The sequence below is a fragment of the Theileria parva genome (genome assembly GCF_000165365.1).
Source record: "Theileria parva strain Muguga chromosome 4 map unlocalized ctg_529, whole genome shotgun sequence".
Taxonomy (NCBI): domain Eukaryota; phylum Apicomplexa; class Aconoidasida; order Piroplasmida; family Theileriidae; genus Theileria; species Theileria parva.
This window is the reverse complement of record NW_876246.1, coordinates 1,194,638-1,217,814: the sequence shown is the minus strand read 5'-3', so window position 1 is coordinate 1,217,814 and position 23,177 is coordinate 1,194,638. Positions and strand designations below refer to the sequence as shown.

The 23,177-nt window shown below is 36.1% G+C and overlaps 9 protein-coding genes across 9 annotated transcripts; 6 read left to right on the top strand and 3 right to left on the bottom strand.

Moving 5' to 3' along the window:
• Positions 1–130: 130 nt before the first annotated feature.
• Positions 131–6,754, bottom strand: ISW2 (SNF2 family protein; the record flags this gene model as incomplete). The annotated part of the gene is made up of 7 exons (XM_759156.1): positions 131–4,627; positions 4,817–4,908; positions 4,940–5,332; positions 5,464–5,709; positions 5,797–6,087; positions 6,124–6,615; positions 6,685–6,754. 7 exons carry the CDS (start codon positions 6,752–6,754, stop codon positions 131–133), a joined length of 6,081 nt encoding a protein of 2,026 aa, XP_764249.1.
• A 1,008-nt stretch (positions 6,755–7,762) lies between these two features.
• On the bottom strand, positions 7,763–9,693 carry TpMuguga_04g02220 (Elongation factor Tu GTP binding domain protein; the record flags this gene model as incomplete). Its single annotated transcript, XM_061306145.1, has 3 exons — positions 8,630–9,693; positions 8,219–8,576; positions 7,763–8,187 (listed from the first exon to the last, which is right to left on the bottom strand). Exons 1-3 carry the CDS (start codon positions 9,581–9,583, stop codon positions 7,763–7,765), a joined length of 1,737 nt encoding a protein of 578 aa, XP_061161876.1. The 5' UTR covers positions 9,584–9,693.
• An 86-nt stretch (positions 9,694–9,779) lies between these two features.
• Positions 9,780–12,662, top strand: TpMuguga_04g00611 (Nucleolar Nop52 family protein). The gene is made up of 3 exons (XM_759153.2): positions 9,780–11,696; positions 11,726–11,819; positions 11,959–12,662. Exons 1-3 carry the CDS (start codon positions 10,150–10,152, stop codon positions 11,968–11,970), a joined length of 1,653 nt encoding a protein of 550 aa, XP_764246.1. The 5' UTR covers positions 9,780–10,149; the 3' UTR covers positions 11,971–12,662.
• NIFU4 (NifU-like domain protein) lies at positions 11,923–12,718 on the bottom strand. Its single transcript, XM_759152.2, has 2 exons — positions 12,167–12,718; positions 11,923–12,114 (listed from the first exon to the last, which is right to left on the bottom strand). The coding sequence occupies exons 1-2, from the start codon at positions 12,534–12,536 to the stop codon at positions 11,942–11,944; spliced, it is 543 nt and encodes a 180-aa protein (XP_764245.1). The 5' UTR covers positions 12,537–12,718; the 3' UTR covers positions 11,923–11,941.
• Positions 12,719–12,799: 81 nt separating this feature from the next.
• Positions 12,800–15,836, top strand: ANK2 (Ankyrin repeats (3 copies) family protein). Its single transcript, XM_759151.2, has one exon. The coding sequence runs from the start codon at positions 13,056–13,058 to the stop codon at positions 15,819–15,821; it is 2,766 nt and encodes a 921-aa protein (XP_764244.1). The 5' UTR covers positions 12,800–13,055; the 3' UTR covers positions 15,822–15,836.
• A 104-nt stretch (positions 15,837–15,940) lies between these two features.
• Positions 15,941–17,964, top strand: Klhdc4 (Galactose oxidase central domain protein). The gene is made up of 10 exons (XM_061306038.1): positions 15,941–16,194; positions 16,250–16,408; positions 16,438–16,588; positions 16,625–16,811; positions 16,842–16,915; positions 16,948–17,044; positions 17,076–17,199; positions 17,229–17,441; positions 17,472–17,866; positions 17,899–17,964. Exons 1-9 carry the CDS (start codon positions 15,968–15,970, stop codon positions 17,659–17,661), a joined length of 1,422 nt encoding a protein of 473 aa, XP_061161200.1. The 5' UTR covers positions 15,941–15,967; the 3' UTR covers positions 17,662–17,866; positions 17,899–17,964.
• On the top strand, positions 17,965–19,772 carry PYK (pyruvate kinase). Its single transcript, XM_759149.2, has 3 exons — positions 17,965–18,276; positions 18,309–19,029; positions 19,118–19,772. Exons 1-3 carry the CDS (start codon positions 18,090–18,092, stop codon positions 19,749–19,751), a joined length of 1,542 nt encoding a protein of 513 aa, XP_764242.1. The 5' UTR covers positions 17,965–18,089; the 3' UTR covers positions 19,752–19,772.
• Positions 19,773–19,911: 139 nt separating this feature from the next.
• DHRSX (short chain dehydrogenase family protein) lies at positions 19,912–21,504 on the top strand. Its single transcript, XM_061306037.1, has 5 exons — positions 19,912–20,471; positions 20,505–20,640; positions 20,672–21,070; positions 21,111–21,272; positions 21,303–21,504. Exons 1-5 carry the CDS (start codon positions 20,039–20,041, stop codon positions 21,448–21,450), a joined length of 1,278 nt encoding a protein of 425 aa, XP_061161199.1. The 5' UTR covers positions 19,912–20,038; the 3' UTR covers positions 21,451–21,504.
• Positions 21,505–21,555: 51 nt separating this feature from the next.
• On the top strand, positions 21,556–23,142 carry DHRSX (short chain dehydrogenase family protein). Its single transcript, XM_061306036.1, has 5 exons — positions 21,556–22,145; positions 22,179–22,314; positions 22,346–22,744; positions 22,779–22,940; positions 22,973–23,142. Exons 1-5 carry the CDS (start codon positions 21,779–21,781, stop codon positions 23,121–23,123), a joined length of 1,215 nt encoding a protein of 404 aa, XP_061161198.1. The 5' UTR covers positions 21,556–21,778; the 3' UTR covers positions 23,124–23,142.
• The last annotated feature ends 35 nt before the right edge of the window (positions 23,143–23,177 follow it).

Below are 23,177 nucleotides of genomic sequence, written 5' to 3'. Positions count from 1 at the left end.
ATAATACCAATAAGTATAAGTTTACAATACCATACAAATACTATAATACTATACTAAAATAGTATAATACAACAATAATAATAAAATAACATAATAGTATAAAAATTTGTGGTACAAAACATTAATGATTTTAAATATTGTCTGGATTATTTTTGTAAATGATTGGTAGCATGAGGCTGTTTTGCAGTTTATAAATGTTGTTAAATGAGCGAATATAGTTTTTGACAAGTCCACTAGCTTCATCGGGTGCAGTGCCTTCAGATGGCTTTTCCTTGGTGTTTGTAGACTCTGAAGCACCGGTGGTAGGTTGTGGTGGATACTTAACAACAGTGTCACTATCAGCTTCCCTAGGTAGTAGTCCAACATTGATCAGAGCCTTGAGATATAGTGAGTCGCACTGGTCCAGCATGTGATTGTAAAGCGCTTTAAGTTTAATGTTATTGAACTGAGTATAGTCAATAGCGTTTGGTGTAGAAGGTATAAGTTTAGTAAGTAACTCCATTGCCTTCTCAACTTTCTCATTCCTAACTTTATACTCTTCCTTATCTTCGTCAGTTAATAAATCACAATGCCTTCTAAAATGTACACTTCGCTTTCCCTTCTTCTCATAACATAAACTACAATAACATTTCTTTATTATCTTCTTATACTTATCCGACGATTCCGTTTCATTTGTGCTATTAGTAGCAGTAATAGGGCTACGATTAGTGGTCACAGGAGTACTATTGGTGGAAATGGAGGAATTAGTGGCGGTGGTATTAACGTCAGGTGTATGATTTGGAGTTTCTTCAGATTTTGGTTTTTTTACATTGATTTCGAGATCTAGTTTAATGTATTCTTTTGGGAACGGACATGGTTCTCGGTATTTATAAATGTTATGCAGTGGTATTCTGCAGTTATCACAGAACTGTAACATTCTACTTGGCAGTCTAACATTTGAAAAGTTTAATCCGCGTCTCTTACTTCTCATTCCTACCCCCCAATCCTCGTCATATCTATCAGATTTATCCCGTTTTTCTATACTGTCCAGATCATCTGCGTCTCCCTTAATCCCGCCAACTCTATCCATGTTATCGCCTTTGTATTGATTATCTGCGTGATCAAACTTATCGATGTTACTTTTATCTGGAGTGGAATCATTGAGAATATCAGAGTTGATGCGATTTTTAATCTCAGCGATGAGGTTGATGGGGAATAGACTTTGGTATAGTTGCCTGTGTCTTTCCTCAAGTTCACTTTCCTGTATTTTCATGGCTTCGATACGTTTCTTATCTTCACGGTTAATTATTGACTGGAGTCTCTTGGTTTCACGTGAACTGATGTTGTCAGCCTTACTCTTGATTGTACTTAATAGCTCAGAACGCAGCTCCTTCTGTTCCTTCTTGTGCTTGTCGCGTTCCTCGCCGGATATACTCCTACGCTTACGTTCAGACTCTATCTTGCACTTTGAACATAGGAAAAATATCCAATTTGTAGAGTTTGCCACCAGACCTCTCTGGTTTAGGTTATAGTAGTAGTCGTCACTGACGTAATGCCGTGTGTAATCTGGTGGGAAACAGTCGTAGCAAAACGATGTCGGGCAACTAGAACAATGTATCAACAAGTTTCCACACTGAGAGCTCTTCCTGAAACACAAACAGCACTCATGCCACCTACAACTCCAAGTCTTCTTAATGTTAGACACTCTCTCACAAAACTTATGATAACTCTTCGGGCATCTAAAACACTTGATCAACTCTCCGTAGTCCACTTCAACCTCATTCCCTTCCTTGTCTTTATATGTAGTTCTAAAGTTCTTAGGCTTTGAGCAGCAAAAACACTTGGTCTCGTGTCTTAAAACTCTGCCTTCACCTTTCTTCTGCCACTCCATTGGTGTGTATATCATATTTGGCTTCTTCTTTTCTCTTACACTTCTCCACAATAATCCTGCCTGTTCCAACTCCATTACCATTTTCCTCTTTCTTCCTCTTTTTTTCACAGGCGTTTCTTCTTGTGTCTGTGATGTTTCTGATGTTCCTGCATTCACTTCACTTGCGCCATTCACTAATCCATCATTATTAAGTCTGTAATCACCAGTGTCTCCCGTTGCTCCATAGTCACTACTATCTCCAGTATTTCCATAATCTCCACCATCTTCATTGCCTCTGTAATCTACTGAATCGCCACTAACTCCTTCAGGTCCGTAATCACTACTAACTTCGTTGGGTTGGTTAACTCCGTAATAACTACTACCTTCGTTAGGTTGGTTAACTCCGTAATAACTACTACCTTCGTTGGGTTGGTTAACTCCGTAATCTGTGGTATCTTCTTCATTAATTAGATCATTTACTAGGAGTCCAGAAACTTTCTTTTTGGGGTGGTTTGCTGGATCTTCTTGGGTTATATCCATTTCATCTTCCTCCTTCACTAGCTGGATAATTACTCTGTCTTCACCTTGCACCTGGTTGCTTGAGCCTATAATCACGTCATCAATGTCATTTGTGTCATCAAGGTGTTCAGGTGGTGCTCTGCGCTTCCTATCGACGATCTCATTCAGCTTCAAATCCGTTATGGGTTCAGCTTCAAGGCATTTTAGAGCCTTGTTCCCATGCATCATCATCTTCAACATTGCTGCGTGCGATAGACTTATTATCACATCCTCTTCATCCAGGATTTTACCACTTTCACCGTTTGTCACACTATTCGTGAAACTTGAATCACCTTCATCGGCACCTGCTTTTGTGGTCTTGTTATGCAAAATCAGCTTGTCAAGTTGTAATTTCTTCTCACGAATCAGGGCCATTCTTTCCTCGACTGTCCACTCTGAAATTAACTTCCAAATATGTACATTCCTCTTCTGACCAATTCTGTGTGCTCTGTCTATCGCCTGGAGATCAATGAACGGGTTCCAATCCTCGTCATACAAGACCACATGATTCGCTGCTGTCAAATTAATCCCCAGACCTCCCGCTCTCGTACTTATCAAATATACAAAATAGTTACTGTTGTTGCTGTTGAACTCGCGTATATCCAGCTCACGGATTAATTTATTTGTACTACCATCCAGCCTCATATACTTCCAACCTCTATTTATGCAATACGTTTCCAACTCATCCAACACCAATTGAAATTGCGTAAATATCAGTACCTTATGCATATACACTTTACTGTCCTCTGCTTCAACACTAACTCCGTTATTCTGACCACTCGCTGCAGTTTTTTCACTTTTAACTCCCGACTTATCACCGCCAACTGATTTATCAGCACCAACTCCATCTTTACCACCATTTAACAAATTATCACTTGAAGGTGTGCCATCGCCATTTAATACATTCTTATCCCCATTTGTCTCTGGTAAATCATCCTCGTCATCCGATTCTATCACTCTGGAAGTTTTGCGGTTTGGGTCATTGATGTAGTTTGAGAGCGACTCTGTTGAACCAACGGCGGCTTCAATCAGGTTTGTGCTCTCAAACTTGTACAAAACTTTCTTCTTGCTCTTCTTATACTTCGCTTCCTGCTCCAGAGCATTCTCATAGATCTTCATTGACACGTACGGGCAGTTTTGAGTCAGGTTAACCTCGTGCAGGCAGTCACTGAGGTACATTTTATTTTCACTAGTGTTTTTGGGCACTCTCACATACTGGTTCTCAACTGTGCTCAAAAACTCATCCTTCGAGATCTTCTTCCTCTTCTTCTTTGATCCCTTATCTCCTTTGCCGTCCTTTAATCCATTCTGATCCTGGTCTTCAGCTTCCAACTCTCTTTTAAATGAGCTCGTTTCCGATTCCGCCTTATCCACTACTTCTCTCTTTAGGTTAAGCTCACCTTTAAAAATGTTTTCCGGGTTTAAAGTGAGTTCAGACTTCAGGGTTAATTCTTTCAAAACGTTGGGTTCAAACTTGGGCAGTTCCGTTTTCACCATCAACAGGTTCTTTAGATCGTCATCGGTTATCTTGCTAGGTCCCGATTTGTCCGGGTCGATCTTGAAAATCTTCCCCTTAATGAAGTCATCGGTCACTGCGTCCATCTTTAAGGGTCCCAAAAACTGGGTATCTGTTGCGGTCACAAGTGGATCTGGATTATTGTTGATAAACTGACGATATAGTGACTGATCTAGAGACTTTAGGTGCTGGTTGTACATTTTGAGATAATTCGGTATGATTGCGCAGTTTTCATAGTGGAGTTGGTTCAGCAGTTTGTCCAGGAATGTTAGTTTTGCAGACGCCTGTATATGCGTGTATCCCTTAAGGTCGTTCAGTTCATTGGCCTCTGACTCGATTTGTTTCTGGAAATTCAAATCCTGTTTAAAAAACTCCAAAAGCTTCTCTCGCTGTTGGGGTCTACTTACAATTCCTCTCGGGTGTCCACATATTATTCTCATCTTTATCACGATTCCCAGCAGCTTCTTTATTGACAGGTTTTCTCTCATCAGGGTCCTGATGTTCATCAATGTTCTGTACCACTTTAGTGTTTCTTCACTCAGCGGCAACCACACGTCGTGGAATATCTTCTTCGGCAAACTTATCGCCTGTTCCTTCAACCTCCTTAACATGATCTTCGACAACAACGTCTTTATCGACTCCAACTCCTCCACTGTGAAATTCATCTCATCTTCGTTTCTAATCCTCTTCTTCACATTAAATGCCTAAACCAATTATATCAAGCGGTTATAATATTGTTAATCTAATGAATAAAATTGATAAAAAGCGCTTAATAATGAATAAAATTAATAAAACGCGTTTAATGAATAAGATTGACATCAAAATTTAATACTGATAGTGTTAAATAAAATCCACTTAGGGAGTTAATAGTGATAGCAGTCCTAAAAATCTACCTGTTCCATGATTTGTGAGTCTCTGAATAATTCTGGAAACATGAAGTTGATTAGTGTGAACAGCTCTTGTGCATTATTTTGCAACGGTGTTCCTAAATCAGTAATTAATAGCGTGAAAAATACCTGTCAGTAGTAATCTCATGTTTGCCACAATGCGATCCATTGAATGTCTTAGTGCTCCAGACTGGTTCTTGATTCTGTGTGCTTCGTCTAGGATGAGGCACTGCCAACGGGGTACAGTTTCCACAAAGAAGGCTTCTTCACACTTCACTGTTTCGTACGTTGTTACGAAGAGGTCATAAAGTCCGTTGTATGCCAGGCGGTCAGACATTGCGTGGAGTCTTTCGGTCTTAGACCCACATATCTTAACCACTGTCAGGTGAGGTGTAAATCTGTGAATTTCTCTGAGCCAATTTCCCACTGTACTTAAAGGCACAACTATCAAGTGTGGTCCTTCAATGTTCATCATTTTCAAATAACTTAAAAAACACAATGTCTGTATCGTTTTCCCCAATCCTACAAACAAATAAGATAAAAGAAGTTATGAATCCATAAATATAAAATTGTAAATGAGTTGGGTTATAAATAGTCAATTGAGTTGTAAAATAAAGCCAACTATCTCAAAATGTGATTGAATAGGTGAGTACCCATTTCATCTGCTAAGATAGCTCCTCCGGTTAGAAATGATTTGAGGAGCCAGTCAACTCCATCTTCCTGGTGAGGTTTGAGTGAAACTCCGTTTCTCATTGGACGACTGTCTCTTCTGCGTCCACTAGGGTAAAAACAGCTTTTCCTAGCCTTAATCACAAATTTATTCGACTCTATAAGCTGTTCTTCTTGCAGCTGATCCAACTGACTCTCAACATCCTTCATCTTTTCCTTCTTATTCTTATCTATAGAAAATTATATAATTTGTAACTAATTAACAATATTAATTATTAGTAATAATTATTAACAATAATAAATAACTAAAGCAATACTTTTATTGGAGATGAATGATCGAATGAGTTGGTCGATAATTTTAGTGGTTACAAAAGGTGCTAATTCTTGACGATGTGCTAAAATGAAGCGATTTCTATATCTTGTTATGACTCCTTTCCACGTTAGTATGGATTTACGCCTTGTTTTACTATTCTTTTCAATTTGTGATATCGTCCATCTCTTATGCATCTGGTTGATAAACGGGTCCTCTCCTCTGCAACAAGGGCATTCCCACACATCGGCAATAGTATCTACAGTCAATTTAAGAAATTGTTCAATATATTCACTATCTAACAAAGTGTAACTCGTATTATTCTAAAAAATACCTATATCAAATTCTGGTAAACAGTCGTAGTGGAATGAGTTTGAGCAGAAATCACATCCCAGGAGTTTCCCATGTCTCTGGCACACGTAACAGATCGAAGAGTTGACGTGCTCACTCGTGTCTAGAAGCGGGTTTCTTCTGTGGGCTCTAACGTTGACCCCTTCAAACGACTCGGGTTTGCACATTGGGCAATACCACTTTTCTGAGTCGGGCTCTACGTGCAAATCCAGGCAGGACATGTGATAGCTGTTGGGACAGCCGTCACACAGCAGCAGAATGTCCGACTCGTCTCTGTTCCTCTCTTTGCAAATTTTACACCTCTCATCATTCACTATCTCAACCTCCTGCGCGTACTGCTGGCACGAGTCGCAGGTGAAATCCGACAGATCCACCGGGTTGTCATAATTATTCTGATAATAGGCAGAGCCAGATGTATTTGTCAGGAGTTCGTGGTCCAGACACTCGCGGTGAAATGTGCGCGGGCAGCTCGAGCCTAAAAATAATTGTAAATCTAACGTTAAAATTATGGGAAAAAAATAAATCTATTGGGCGTAGAACTTACATCTAACAATGATATCTCCTTGACGGTAGTCATCGAGACAATATTTGCACCATCCTCTTTTAGGCGCCATTTATAAAGTGCGGAAAGTGAAAGATTACATGAAAAATGTTAAAATCACGTTTTCGGAATTTGAGGTAATGAAAAATATTAATTTGTAGATCATGAAATAAATGTGTGGAGTTTGCGAGAATCCAAAAAGCAAGATTCGGCACGAATTTCAATTTACTATACAATTAGGACCAAAAATACTACATTTAAAATCTGAACTGATCTTTTCTGCAAGAAATTTTATTTAACCTCTTCTGGTAGGCGGAATACAAATAACAAAATGGAAATACGCTGATCTGCAATAAAAATAAATGTGGGAGCCATTAAAATTTCAATCTATGAGCGAGTTTAAAAATAATAAATTAATAAGTTAGAGGTAACATATTATTCCAGAGCCTTCCAAGCTTTCTTAGAGGGTCAAACGAGCTAGAAAGGTTGATATATCTATAATAAACCATCTAAAATCTTTATACAAGGGTTCCCTTTTAAAATAATTGTGTATTCAATCATTCGGGTGTCACAGTGGGGAATCGACTCTCTAGAGGCACGGATGGGGTCTAAATGTCTTTGAATTGGTTTAATTTTCGTTGTAGAAGCTCCTTTTTGACGCTGCTTCTGCCTTAAGCACTTTCTGTTCTTCTTCTTCCCAATTATTCCGTATTTGTGTAATGTCGTTTTTGCACATTTCCTGCTTTGTTCAATATCAACTCCAGTGTGTATTATAAAATTTTGTTCAGTTAATTTTATGTTTTAATTTTTTATTTTCCTTTTTTTACACATTTTAAATTGCCCCTATTTATCTCTATCTCTATCCTCTCGGCTGTTCCCATATATTTATTTACCACCTCTAATTATCATTTAATCTATAATGTGTAATTATTTTACTATTTATCTCTCAATTTTATTCATGAATTGACCGTTAAATATGACTGAAGTCCCACCCGTACACCGACACCTCAAACACTCAAGATCAATAAATACACGATACGATAAATATTCATATATAATTTATTATTAAATTATTTTAAAATTATCGATTTACTACGACACCGCCTGCGACGAAACTCCCCGAACTTCTCAACAACAGCCTGCTCAGGATTCCCACATGCTCAACGTCATCCTCACTGAGACTGGCGGGTTTTGTGGTGAATTGGGCAATCATGTTTTGTATAAACTTTGAATTTCTCGAAATGGGCTCTACTAGAATTGGTGATTGAGATCCGAACTCTAAAAAGGCAAACTGGCCTGGAGACAGCGAGTATATCTTCTTTGAGCCCAGCGTGTTAAAATTATCAATTACTTGAATCGCCCTTATGAAGGCGGACTGTTTTGAGTATCCTACAAACAGTTCCACATTTTGGCCTATCGTCAACTTTACTTTACTCATGCCGTTTAGATATATTAGTCCGATGAATGTGTTGTGTATGACTATGCTGCTCGTGTTATTTTTAATCTCTAAACATTATTATATTAGTTGGGTAGTTACTTGAGTATGTGTGTGGATCGATCATTATTTTCGAGAACATTAAATTACTGATTTCCGTGCCTTTCATTTCAAGGCAGTCGACGAAATCATTCACATAGCACGTGTTGGAATTTGTAGAATTAGTGTCATTTGATGCAGAGGATGGAGTGACTAGATTGAGAACTTGATACTCCAGTGACACGCACTTAACTTGAACTGAGTTTGGGAGCGTATTCATATCAACTGGAACCTTTATCTTATTACCTTCAACGAAACATGAGCAACTAACTGTCTTTCCTGACTCCCAGAGGTCAAAAATGTGACAAATTATTTTATCATATACAACCACGGGCCTCTTTATCAAATCCAGAGATATAACCTAAATTATAAATATAATCATGGAATTCATGTATATATAGATACAAAACTAACTTGGAGTGACTCTATAAGGGTTGGGCCTTGATACCAGCTTAAATTGCTCGATTTATCTACGAGATTATCTCCGCGAAGTCCTGAAACAGGTAAAAAGATCAGTTTGACAGAATTTTCGTAAACTCCAACCAGTTTACGTATGATGTGGACAACTTTACTGTACATGGACTCCGAGTATTCGAACCTGTCAATTTTGTTCACGCATATAATTATGTACCTAATTCCCAAAAGGTACAAAAGTAGCATGTGCTCACTGAAATACACTCCAAAAAAGTCAGACTTAAGCACGTCATTGGAGTCCACAATTATAACTGCGCTGTTCGCAAAGACTGCTCCCATAACCAGGTTCTGGATGAGGTCATGATGACCTGGCGTGTCAATGACATTGACCTTTATAGAATCATATATTGGAGTTTCAATTTTAGTTTGATGTTCACTATTGTGATTATTGAGGTTCTTTATATTTTTAAGATCAAGGTTAAACTGGCACTTTGTTGGATCAATTGTTATTCCTCTGTCACGCTCGTCGTCGCCCTGGTCCAAAATCCATGACAAATGTTTAACATTCTTCAATTTCTTATCTACACAGTTTGTTAGAGTTAAAAAATGTCCCAGTAAAGTTGACTTTCCAGCGTCCACAGCTCCGAGAACTACAACGTTTAAAGGGTATCTATTAGGAGTTGAATCTTGAGTGTTAATGTTCTTATTAGCCTGTGTTTTACAGTTAGAAAAGTTGAGAGTATTAGTTTTATTTGAAACTTGTTTAGTTTCATGAGGGGCGGGCTTAGATTCCCCTCTCTGAACCAGATTCTTCTTGGGTAATGATTTAGGTTTGGTATGTATTTTCAAGTTTTCGTAATCTTCATCATCAGAGTCAGAATAATCATCTGAATAATAGTCGTTGAGGTCGTCTTCATCCCACTTCACAGACTTTATTCTTCTTACTGTCGGCATTTCTTAAAAATAATATTATAATCATTTAGTTGCCGATAGAGAATTGAGTAAGAAGAAGAAAAATAAGAAATTGCAATTAAAATAGTTGTCATAATACGTGTTAATCTATTTTACAGATTTTAATAGATGTTTATTACGTATCAACTACCCCCTAAATAGTATACACATAAAGTGAATAATTATACTCTTCTTATCTAATGAGTCAATTTTTGATTCATCAAACGGATTTTTATTCAGTTTTCAATTTACTCACTTAGGAAGATTTGTATTTTTGTTTTTACTCGTTTATTTTTTATCATTTAATAAATCCCAGATACAATCTTTGATTGAATCCTTAAAAATTTATACCATAACCAGCCTCTTGTTTCTTTACATCCAATATTTTCATGTTAACTGTTTTTTACTATCTAACCTCTAGATCTATCGCATAATTTCGTATAATTGTAGAATCTTTATATAAGATTACGTTTGTTTTATTAAATCTTTATTTCACATTGTTGTTCCTCCACATTTAACCTTTTAAATACTGATATACTACTTTATTTTTTTACGAGTGTGCCTTTCCAATGATGACCACTGTCATTAGATCCATTTGTCATAACCTGGCGAACACAGATAAAACCCTGAGAAAGAAGGGGTTTCGGTCCGTTCGAGAATTGTTTAAGAAAAACCCAAACTTGGATGACATGTCCTTGACTAAAATTTGCAAGGGTTTGTACTATTGCCTATGGATGTCAGACGATCCCATACAAACACGCATACTGTCGTTGGACATGATTCAACTATACAAGAGTATCAAGCTAAATCCTACTCCTGTTAATGGTCTTGACGAACCGCTTTTGTTGGACCATAACGAAGTTGACGCCAGATTGCGGTACTTAAAGTTTTTGATGGAGGGTATCAGTCGAGAGTGGCTATTGTTGGATAAAAACAGAGTTGACAAGGTTCTCTTATTTACAAGAATTTACGTGTCAGAAATACTATACTATATGCATGAATTAAACTGGGATCTCCTGGTCCTGAATAAATTAAGTGAAATATTCCTCAACAAGAATATATTTGGCAGGGACACATTGGGGCTCCTGGTCCACGTTATTCAAGTTTTCACCACCGAGTTATTATATAACTATGAACAGTTAATGGGTTCTGGTGACTCACCTAGCGAGTCTCCTACAAACTCTAACACAGATGATAAGTCTTCTGAAGATTCAAAGACTAAGCTTAACACACTACAGATGAACCTGTGTAACAACATAGATAGCGTTAAACTTTTATACGTTTTAAAACCTTTCATTTTGATGTTTGTAACCAGTAAGGATGTACTCCTAGTCAAGACCTTATATGACTATATATTTAAGGACCTCGAGAAGTTATCGAAAATTACAAGCATAAACGTGATAGTGCACCTACTAGATGCCATACTGAACACTTCAGGAGAAACCGGACCAGGAACGGAAATCGACGTTGTGAAAGGAATCAACAAGAAATTTATCAGAAACACACTAAAGTTATATAAAAGTAATTTGAGCGAGACCCTAACTCCAGCCGAAAATTTACATTTAGAACAGCTTCTGTACTCGATATTTACAATTGCAACCATGGATAGTGAATCCAACGACTCATTTGGCGGGTCAGACCAGGTAAACGGAAGAATATTTTTTAAAGATGATGGTAAGAATCTTAGCAACACTAAAAGAGAATCGCTGGGGAACGAGTACATGTTCAGAGCTGAGCACTATTTAACTTTATCTAACATTAAAACTAGACGTCTGAGTAAGTCTAGACTCAAAAACCTCCGCATAGTCAACTCCACAAAGAACTATCTTCTCAGGCTAAATGAAACCGACGAGGAAAACAGAAAATTCCTCGAGAAACTCGACCGTACTAGTGTCAAAAACCAACTCTTCTATTACTCTCTGATAAGGCTTAGGCGACTGAAGATCATACACAAGTTTAAGAAGAATAATCTTTACAGGATTTACAACTTGGACAAGCTCAAACGCTCTAAATTAAAAATTAACTTGAAGCAGGCTTTCTATAACATAAAGTACGCGAAGCCCGGCAAATCATCGCTCAGGAAACGAACAACCAATGATAGAAGACTGAAAAAGAAGTGAGTTTTAAACTTTTAATGTCTTTTAGGAAAAAGAAAGTTGTTTTCAACCTCAAGAAAAACCAAGTCACAAACATACCCAGCCGTAAGAGAAGACATTTTTTCACACCTCTATCATTATTTGTAAGTCCACACTTATTTAATAGGATAACTGGTGTACTACATTAGTTAAATTAAGTATTACAGTAGCTAGTGTACTACATTAGTTAAATTAAGTATCATAGTGTTATAAAATGGAAACTATATTAATAATCGTTTTCAGAATTTCCTTTGATTACATTGTTCTCTTCGTCGACATTGTACACCGCAGTAATCTCCTCGAGATAGTGACACAGCATGCCCTGGATCATGTGCTTCAGAGTCACGTCGCTCTGTATGCATCCAACACAAGCGCCGCTGAGCCTAACGTAAACATAACCTAAAATTAATATGATTTGATATTTATCAAAACTAGAACAAATATTACAAACCGGTTGAAGGGTCGTAAGAAACGAAAGAAACGTCCCCACCGTCCTGCTGAATCACAGGTCGGATCCGTTTATCAATGAGAATCTTTATGCTTTCAACGGTTTCTATGTCCTCGTCAGAGTATGATTCGGGAATAACAGCCTTAGTGACTGTTGAGAACTTGCGATTAATGAAGTTCATTGGAGACCTCATTATGCGATTACCATTAATGTTATTAGTGTGCCTAATGTTTATAAAATTTGCAGGATTTAGGGGAAAATTTGAAATGTAGGTGGAATCTGGGAAACTAATATTAGAAGTATGATAAGGAAGGAAGGATCCAATGTGAGCGGGCCTTCTTTTTAACAAATCCTTTAAAAAGTAAATTAGCATATCAGGAAAAGTAGGAAGAAAGGAAATAATCAAGAATAGTTAATAGAAGAAGATAGAGAATAACACATATTTTTATAAAGCTAAAATTGATATAATAACGGAAACAATAATAATATTAATAAAAACTAATCTACATAAATATATAAAAATAAAAATAATAAGAAACTATACACAAAATGAAGTTGTACTATACATATACATGAACGAGCATTTGTGGTAATATGGTGAGGCTGGAACATAGATCGAAAACATTATTTGTAGATTTTAAAGTACGGGTCATTTCATTTAATATTTTAATCAAATAATTGTTTTATTTGAAGCCCCTTTGTTATAATAACATACAATAAATCTTTGTTCCATTCATTAATAATGAAATCCAAATTCTCAAAAAGGTTATTTAAAACCTGAAGTGTATTTTATTTTTTAAAGCAATGTTAAAATTTAAATCAGTGAATTTTTGTAACAGTTTAATCGCATTGTTAGCACCTGGGACCGCTTTTGGATATAAATAATATAGTCATGACAACAAAAAGTGATAATTGTAATCATTTGTCAACAGAGAATGATAATTCATCTAAAGATGACAGTAATTCAAACAGTAATGAATCTGATGAACCTCCAATGAGCCTTGAGTCTCGGACCGGCGATAGTATGTTAGAAGAACATCCAGGGGAATCAGAAAAATCAAAAATGTACACAAATAATGTCCATAGTGCAGATAAAACGAATTATAGAAATGAAGAAAATCATAAAAACACTGCTAATTTTTTGAAAAACCAAGTAAACCTCCATAAATTACACTCGTTAGATAATCTGAGAAACATAAAACCGGAAATGTTGGATCAAATAACATCTAAACACTTTCAAAACACTGGAGATTCTCATTTTAAATTAGGCTCGGCGAATAGGAGTCCATCGAAGCTGGGATTGAACGGTTCTGCGTCAAAAGACTTTACGGCTCTGTCAAGTGGATACCCTAGCTTTGACAAGGATATCAGTTTAAGTAGATCAACGATAAATTCACCGTATTTTTACGAAGTAAATTTGTCGAAGAGGAAGCCTAACCTGAGTTCAGCATCCTTTTATGATTTAAATCTGGCATACCAAATGGAATCTGAGAAGAAAAAAGGCGAAACGCACTTTAACAGAAATGTTAGTTTCATAAACCTGAGAATACTGTCTGATAGCAACGATGTCTGGAAGCATATAGTTAAGAGAGTGGAACCATTTCTGGATGTGTACTCAATACTGATGTTAAGGCAGACCTGTAAGACTTTGTACTACCATAAGTATAAACTGAGATCACACTCGACGTTATCATTTAGAGGCTTCGGAGGATTTGATTCCAAGTCTATATTTAACACAATTGTTCCATTAATACACCATGTGCTGGATTTGCCAGAAAACTGTAAACTGAGGTTTGACTTCACGGGGTGCATACTACTGAAGGACATCGCAACTGTCTACCTACTTAAAAGTAACATGATAAGCACAACGTTTGAGATGAGGCAGTACGCTAAAAACATAAAGGAGTTGATATTTGATTTCTGTAACCAGATAACTGACAAGAGTCTTGAAGTTCTACTAACAACAAAGCTGCCAAACCTGGAAAGACTCAGCTTAACGTGCTGTAGAAATGAACATTTTACAGGAAATCCATTCGTACGGCATCTCTCAAGTACAAACTGGCCCAAATTTAACAAATTTAGATGTTCATTCTCGAATATATTGTTAGAGCCCATACAATCGGTAGCAGATTTTATAAGACCTCGAACACCAAATGAGGAAACAGATCCTACATTAAATCTTGAGTTGACGCCAAACCAGCTTAATTACAAAGGGTCATACGTAGATTTAGCAAGTCTGCTCCAACAAGATAAGCTAAATGAGCCAAAGTACGAAGAAAGTGAAATTGAGTTTGAAATATACGGATCTCTGGCAAGTAGAAAGCTGTTGGATAAGTTAGGGTTTGGGATATACTTTACTGCATTTACAAACGCACTCAAGACGAACAACTATAACATGTGCTCAAAACTAACCAAGAAGCTACAGCACCAACTGCTGTCCTTGAGTAACCAGCCAAACATGAAGACTAACAACTGCCTATATTCAGTTAGGAACAGGGGAAGTGAACTTCTGGTCAACTGCCCAATCACAGTCACAGATCGCTCGAACAATAATTTAGGTATTTGGACCTTGCCAATAATACTAGTGATACAGCAACAGAATATGGATTTGTTTTTGTTGCTGATAAAGAGAGGAGCAAGGCTTAATGTTTGGGACAGCATGAACAAGTCGCCGTTACTAATAGCGTGTGAGCTGTCGTTAAATAACTTTGTTGAGAAAGTTCTTAAGTTCAGATTACCACCAATACCCTACGATAACATCAATAACATACCACTGATAGTGGCAATAACGAACTCAAATGTAGAGGTGGTTAAAATGCTCCTACAAGAAAACTTTGAAATAAATTACAAGTGTCCGAGTATCATGAACTACAAGTCGCCCTTGTATGTGGCGTGTGAGCACTATAACCGTGAAATCATAGAGCTGTTGTTGGAATATGGAGCAGATCCGAACTGGAAGTATAGGCACAGGTCAACACCGACGTTATTAGGATACCAGCAGGACTCGAAAATACTAGAGACATTCATTGAATATGGAGCAGGGAAATCAAGTGACAAGAGGTGGGTTCTGGTCCAGGTACTGGCATGTGCTATAGTCAAGAATGATAGTGAAACCATTGAAATGTTGGTGAGTAGATTCCCAGACTTAGTTGAGAGAGAACATGAAATATGGTCAAAGCCATTAATAGCATTATCTAAACTCAATAAGATCCAACTGGTTGAAATGTTACTTAAAAGAGGTGCGAATGTGAATACATTTGACTCGTTTGGAACAACAGCACTCCACGCAGCGTGTGAGGAGTCGAACCTTGACGTGATAACGCTGTTGCTAGAGAAATCAGCAAACCCCGATGCACAAGATGTGTTTGGAAGAACGCCACTCCACTTGGCAGTAATGGAAAACAAGCCTCTAGTGGTAAATCTTCTACTAGATTATGGAGCTAGTCTGAATATAAAGGAGTACTCTTATGGAGAAACGCCAGTAATGACCGCCATCAGAACAAGAAACGAGAATATAGTGCTGACATTTCTGAAATCAGGAACCGCAGATTACACAATCGAGGATTTAAACCACAAGAACCTTTTATATTACCTAAATTACTATAAAATGGGTAAATTAGACGTGTTTTTATCACCTCAGGAACAAAATGGCACATAATGTTTTAATCAAACATCCTTATATAATTATATAATTTTATATAGCTATGTGATTAAATGTGTTGTGTAAGTTTATGGTGAAGTAACTTGTATAATTACACACTGTGAATAAAATATGTATTTTATAAATTTGTAATAATATAAATAATGGTAAAGAATACTGGAAGATCAGGCTTAGGTGAGGATTCCAAGGAATCTTCGGGAAAGAAGACTAAGAAAAGTATTAGTAAAGAGTGTAAAATATCTAATGCAATAAAAGCTTTAAGTGAACAAATTTTAAAAAGAAGTGTTGATCCGAGTCATGGAAGATGGGTTGATTTGGATTCTGAAAGGCCATCGCCAAGAGCACACTCAACTCTAACATTAATTGAAGGGTAATTTTTACTATAATAATAAATTGGGTATTCACACTTGATATTGTTTTCTTAGACCCCTTTGCGTGATGTTTGGAGGAGAGTTTTTTGACGGTTGTAAGGTTAACTTGTATAACGATACATTCCTATATAATTTAAGTACAAATAAATGGAAGGTTTTGGATACTCCATCAGTGCCACTTCCAAGATGTTCACATCAAGCAACATACTACAAGTTAGTCCACAAATTTTAAGATGATTTAGTAATCGCATTTACATATTTGGTGGAGAATATAACACACTGGATGAATTCCATCACTTCAATGACATTAGTTATCTGTGTTTATCAACACTAAGGTGGAATAAGCTGGATGTACCATGTCAATTACCTACTCCTAGAAGCGGTCATAGAATGGTATTAAACTGTTATTTATCAATTAATTAAATTTAGGTATTATGGAAACATTACTGGGTATTATTTGGTGGGTTCCACGATAACGGAAAGGAATCGACATACTACAATGACCTGTATTACTTTGACTTGGATAATAATCGATGGCATCAAGTTAACCAGAAACTATTTACGGCATCACTACCGGAGCCGAGAGCAGGCTGTGTATTACTGTCATTGAATGATGGTACTTGATTATTCACATATATGAACACAGGTAAACACCTGATGATGCATGGGGGATTCAGTAAAAAGGACTCATCAAATGATGTGGTTGGATTGAGTTACAAGGTATCAGCCATAAATAACTATCGTATTTTTAGGATTCATGGCTTATTGACATGAATTTGTTGTTGTCAAACAATGGAAATGTTCTAGTATGGTCGAAAGTAAAAGGCTGTGAACCCGAGTTTTCTACAGGTATTTAAGCTAACTTATTGTTTAAAATTAGGCTTATCATATGCCACAAGTTCTGAGTACGCTGTTTTGTTTGGAGGAGTTAACGACGAGTATAAAGGACTACATGTAAAGTCCACATTCTCAAATAAGTGCTTTAAGTTAAATTTAAACCAAAGGTAACCAACAGTATAGTAATTGGATTTAGGAAATATAATCCAACTGAAATAGTATTTGACCAAGAAAATAAAGAAGATAACCTGGGATTCTCACAGTTATCATTGTCAAGGTCACATCCTACCCCGAGAATGAACTCCAACGGAGTAGTATACAATGACACATTTTATATATTTGGAGGAATAGTTGAGGTTAAAGATGTGGAAATCACAGAGAGTGATTGCTGGGCACTGGATCTTAAAAGGTAGGGGGAAATATGGATAATAAATAGTAGGAACGAGTGGAAGTGTATAGATGAGGGCTATGAAAATGAACAGTTGTACAATAATCAAATAGAATCAGACGAAAGTGATGAAGAAATCGAAGAGGAAATGGATGAAGATAGTGGTGAAGAAACAGAAGAAATGTATGGATCCGACGAAGGTGATTCTTACGAGGACACGGAAGATGATTTAGAAGATTAATGAATAAACAGTGAAGATTCTAAGAATAAACATAATAAGTAAAAGATCTAGATCAATAGTGAAAATTTAATGAGGAGAGAAAATATCAATTCATGAGAAGTGTTGGATAAAAAAAGAAAAGTACTAAAAAGAGACACATTAATAAGGATAGATAAAGAATTGAACAGGGATCACATGATAATTGGATCGTATAATGTATTTAAAGGTCGGATTTGTATGATTGTAAAATATTTTTAGGGGATTTAGTGACCATAAAGGTACTTTAATTACCTCATAAATCCGAGTAATGGTGCTGACCGCTGCGCGAAATAGTTTTCATTATATTGTTTTTCGATCTTTACTAATTTAATGCAGTTCACACAATATATAATAAAAAAGTAAATAATCTTCCATAAATTGTTAACTATTGTAACCTTGCGATAACGAAAATGTCTTTCAAAAGGGTCATGTCAAGCTCCTCAGGAGATTCCATACACCAACACTCAAACATCTCATTACAAAAAGTGATGAGAGAAATCTCTTATAGCGACATAAGAGATAAAAGAACACACATTGTTTGTACAATGGGACCCGCTTGTGGAAATGTAGAAACAATCGTGAAGATGATCAAATCAGGTAAGATCTCGTAATATTTAATTAAATTTTAGGAATGAACATTTGCCGATTCAACTTCTCACACGGGAACCATGAAACTCACACTAAAACGCTGAATTTGGTCAAGGAGGCCTTAAAGTCTGTACCAGAGGCTAACATTGGACTTATGTTGGATACCAAGGGGCCTGAAATCAGGACTGGATTCCTTAAAAATCATACTCCAATTACCCTGGAGGCAGGAAAAACCCTGAAAATCACAACAGACTACACAATTGAAGGTGATGAGAGCATCATTTCATGTTCATACAAGAAATTGCCTCAGTCTGTAAAGGTTGGAAATATCATCCTAATTGCTGACGGATCACTTTCATGCGAGGTTCTAGCCGTGTTCGACGATTACATTGAGGTCAAAGTTCTCAACAACGCTAAGATAGGAGAGTACAAGAACATGAACCTGCCAGGCGTCAAGGTTGAGCTACCAGTGCTAACTGATAGTGACAAGGACTACATTCTCAACTTTGGAATCCCAAACCAGATGGATTTCATTGCACTCTCATTCACTCAGACCGCCGACGAGGTAAGGTATGTGAGAGAGTTGCTGGGAGAAAAGGGGAAACACATTAAAATCATCCCCAAAATCGAAAACATTGAAGGACTAGCAAACTATGATGAAATTCTTGAAGCTTCAGATGGAATCATGGTAGCCCGTGGTGACTTGGGTATGGAAATGCCAATTGAAAAAGTTTGCCTAGCACAAAAAATGATGATCAAAAGGTATTAAACATTGTTTAGTTATTAATACAATAGTGTTTTAATTGGTATACCTGTATTAACTATTAATTATGGATTCATAATGATTTAGGGCGAATATGTGCGGGAAGCCGATAATAACAGCAACACAAATGTTAGAATCGATGGTAAATAACCCGAGACCAACAAGAGCAGAGTCAGCAGATGTCATTAACGCAGTATTGGATGGGTCAGATTGTGTGATGTTGTCAGGAGAAACAGCAGGAGGAAAGTTCCCAGTCGAGTGTGTTAAAATAATGGCGAAACTGTGCTTTGAGGCAGAAAATTGCCTCTCAACAAGAGATTTGATGGCTGAAAGTTTGTTGCTGAACTCCTCTCAGTTCACAGTACAGGAATCCATTGCAAGATCAGCAGTGTTTCTGTCAATAGATATTGAGGCAAAGATGATCTTGGTGTTCACACAAACAGGAAGAGCAAGCCGTCTGGTGTCAAAATATAGGCCCAGATGCTTGATACTCTCACTGTCTGAGGACATACACGTCGTCAAGTCGCTGAGCATTAGCAGAGCTGTGATTTCAGTACTTGTTGACAGCCTGGAAGACACGGATAAGAATGTAGAACGCGCAATCAACCATGCGAAACTGAGAGATATGTTACGCAAGGATGATTTAATTGTAGTTGTGCACGGAGCCAGGGAAAATGTGTCGGGGTCATCAGACCTCATTAAAGTTGTAAAAATCCCTTAGATTAATGTATTTATAGATTCATTTTATGTTATAAAATAAATTTAAAAGTATAATAATGGAATATGTTATTTGTTGTTTGATAAAAGTAAGAATATTGTTGACTAAAACACACCATAATTCTTCCTAATTGTATTATATATGAATACTGAATTATATGTTTTTTAAATTAAATTTAATTAAATTGTTGTATGTTAATAAACATGTATTTTGTAATATTTATTGTTTCATAGTTGTGATTTAACTACTCAACTCAGAATTCTTGTTGTTGTCCCACATATATTGTTAAAATGCTGAGAAATACGACTTCTTCAAGCCAAAATAGAGGGAATCAACCTAAGGATTCTTGTAACAAAAATGAACTTGAAACCCAGGAGAAAAGACAAACAACGAATCCAGAAGCTGTTTATGAATTGGCATATATCATGGATCCATTCATGAGATGTACATTGTTCCTCTACAGTTGGGTCTTATACTTCGCAATTGAGTTCTTAAAATGTCGTTTCAGCATCTATAGACTTGCTAAAAGATCACTTGTAGTGTTTTTTATGCGGCTTGAAAGTAGGGGACGGCGGTTTGTTCTATTGACATATTTTACTCAAGCCACGGTGTTTTTGCTATTGTTGTTTATGTTTTTAAACTTTTACTTATCGCGAGGAGCTAGATTACCAAGACGGCTAGTTAAACTTACAAATTTGAAAGGCAAAGTTGCCATTGTTACAGGTACTACATAGACGACTGATGCTTATCGTTTAGGTGGATATAGTGGAATTGGACTTGAAACAGTACGTCAATTACTTAAATGGAATTGTAAAGTGTTTATATTTGGAAGAAATAAAACTGAGGCAACAAACGCAATTGAGAAGTTGAAGTTATCTAAATCATTTGATGAGTAGGTTTAAAATAATTTATTGATTGTTCAGAGATAATGTACACTTTGTTGAAATGGATTTGGATGACTTAAAATCTGTGAAAAAGGCTGTTGAAACGTTTTTAAAGGATAACGACAGATTAGATTTTCTGATTAATAACGCAGGAGTAGGGCTTGGTGAGCCTTTGAAAGATTCGCATGGATTAGAAACTTATTTCTCTTCCAACTTTCTAGGTCATTTTTATTTAACAAAACTGTTAATTGACGTTTTAAAAAAGTCGGAAGGAAGAGTAATAAGTGTTTCCAGTATTATGCATTATTTGTATGACCCTAAGAACGACAGGCTTTTTGAAACTAAATCCACAACCTCACTTAAAGTTGATAAGAGGAATACATATTACGGGAGATCTAAGCTGTTTGTGATATGGTTCACACACGCATTACAGAGAAGGTAATATAGAATAATCACATAAATAATAAACGTTATTTAGGCTAAAGGCTGAAAATAGTAAGGTGTTGTGTTTGGCTGTAAACCCAGGCAAAGTTTGGACCAAGTTGATGGTGAAATCGATAAAAAAACATAAATTTTATATTCCTAAACGGTTTTTACCATATTTGATGAAGGACCCTGCTTCGGCATCGGCAACAGCATTGTAAGTTGAGTGTGTGATAATTGTTCGCAGATATCTGTGTGCGGCTCCATCAAATACATTGATACCGGGAGCATATTACTGTGAAGTGAATCTAGGTCTTGTTAGAAGGACTGCTCATAACGAGGAATATGAAGAAAAACTATGGAATTTAGCAGAAGAAATGGTCAAAAACAAATAAGTCATGAAACCTTAAAATTTCATTTTTAAAATTTTAAATTTAAATTAATATTCAAATTAAATGTTTAAATGAATATTCAAATTAAATGTTTAAATGAATATTCAAATTCAATATTTGTATCATTTTTAAATTTGTTTTGTAGTTATTTGTATATTTTATTTTGTTAAATAACTTTTATACACATACCACTACTCAAACTAGTGTTATGTTTAAGTTTCGTAACAACTGGAAGGAATATTAAATTTATTGTTTTTTGTAAAATTAAATTTAAAAAAATTTTTGTATGTTTCTGTGTTTTTAATTTGATAATTAGTAGAATCATTGAGATATGAAAACAGCGTCACTTAGGAGGAATGCAAAGTTAAATCCAGTCCTTCCTAGAAGGCTGGCTCTTTTATTTGAGCCAGCTGTACAGTCTAGTATATTGCTTTACTTATACGTATTTTATTTGTTGGTAAAGTTGTACCTAGTCAAGTTTGATTTATACTCACTGGCAAAAAACTGCTTCTTGGTAGCATTGTTTGAATTGAACAATAAATCGAAGAAACTCCTGTTTTCATGTTTGTTCTTTCAATTCTCAATGTTAACATCGATGGTGGTACTTTTCATATATCATTTTGTTGCATCCGGTTCAAGATTGCCAGCACATGTATTATCAAACACAAATTTAAAGGGGAAAGTCGCAATTGTTACAGGTACTGGAAATATTAAAGATATTAATATTTTAGGTGGATACAGCGGAATCGGTCTTGAAATTGTATATCAATTGCTTAAATGGAATTGCAAAGTAGTTATATTGGGAAGGGATAAGACTAGAGCAACTAATGCCATTGAAAGAATGAAGTCAACCAAATCATTTGATGTGTAAGTTCAAAATAATTTATTGATTGTTCAGAAATAATGTAAATTTTGTTGAAATGGATTTGGATAACTTAACCTCAGTAAAGAATGCAGCTAACACTTTTTTGAATATGTTTGATAGGCTTGATTTTTTAATTAATAACGCGGGAGTTTACACTTCTGGACTTAAAACTACTAAATTTAAACTCGAGTCGAATTTTTCTACAAACTTTCTTGGGCTATTTTATTTGACAAAGCTGTTATTGGATGTTGTAAAAAAATCGCAAGGAAGAATACTAAACGTTTCCAGTGTGGCTCACTTCAAGTATAATCCAGATACAGACCCGATTTTTGAAACTAAATCTACAACTTCTCTTAAATGTAGTACATTAAATGGATACTATGGAAGATCTAAACTGTATGTTATTTGGTTTACACACGCATTACAGAGGAGGTAATAAACACACCATAACACTCAATTTCATTAGGTTGAGAGCTGAAAATAGTAAGGCTTTTACAGTCAGTTTGGCACCGGGAGTAGTACAAACAAAAATGGTGTTACAAGTACAAAGAGCACACCGTTATATGGTACCAATGTATGTGAACCTGCTTACTCTGAGGAAACCTGTTGATGGAGCAGCAACATCATTGTGAGTTTAATATAATTAATGGTTATTTATAGGCATTTGTGTACAACTAACGCAAAGGATCTTGTACCCGGAGCATACTATGATAATAGAAGGCTGGCTTTTGTATCAAAATATGCTGATGACTTTGAGCGTGAGGAAAAACTTTGGAAATTAGCCGAAGAACTTGTAGAGAAACTTGAATAATAATTTCAATAAGAAAATAATATTTTAAGATTAATAATTCATTTTAATTATTTT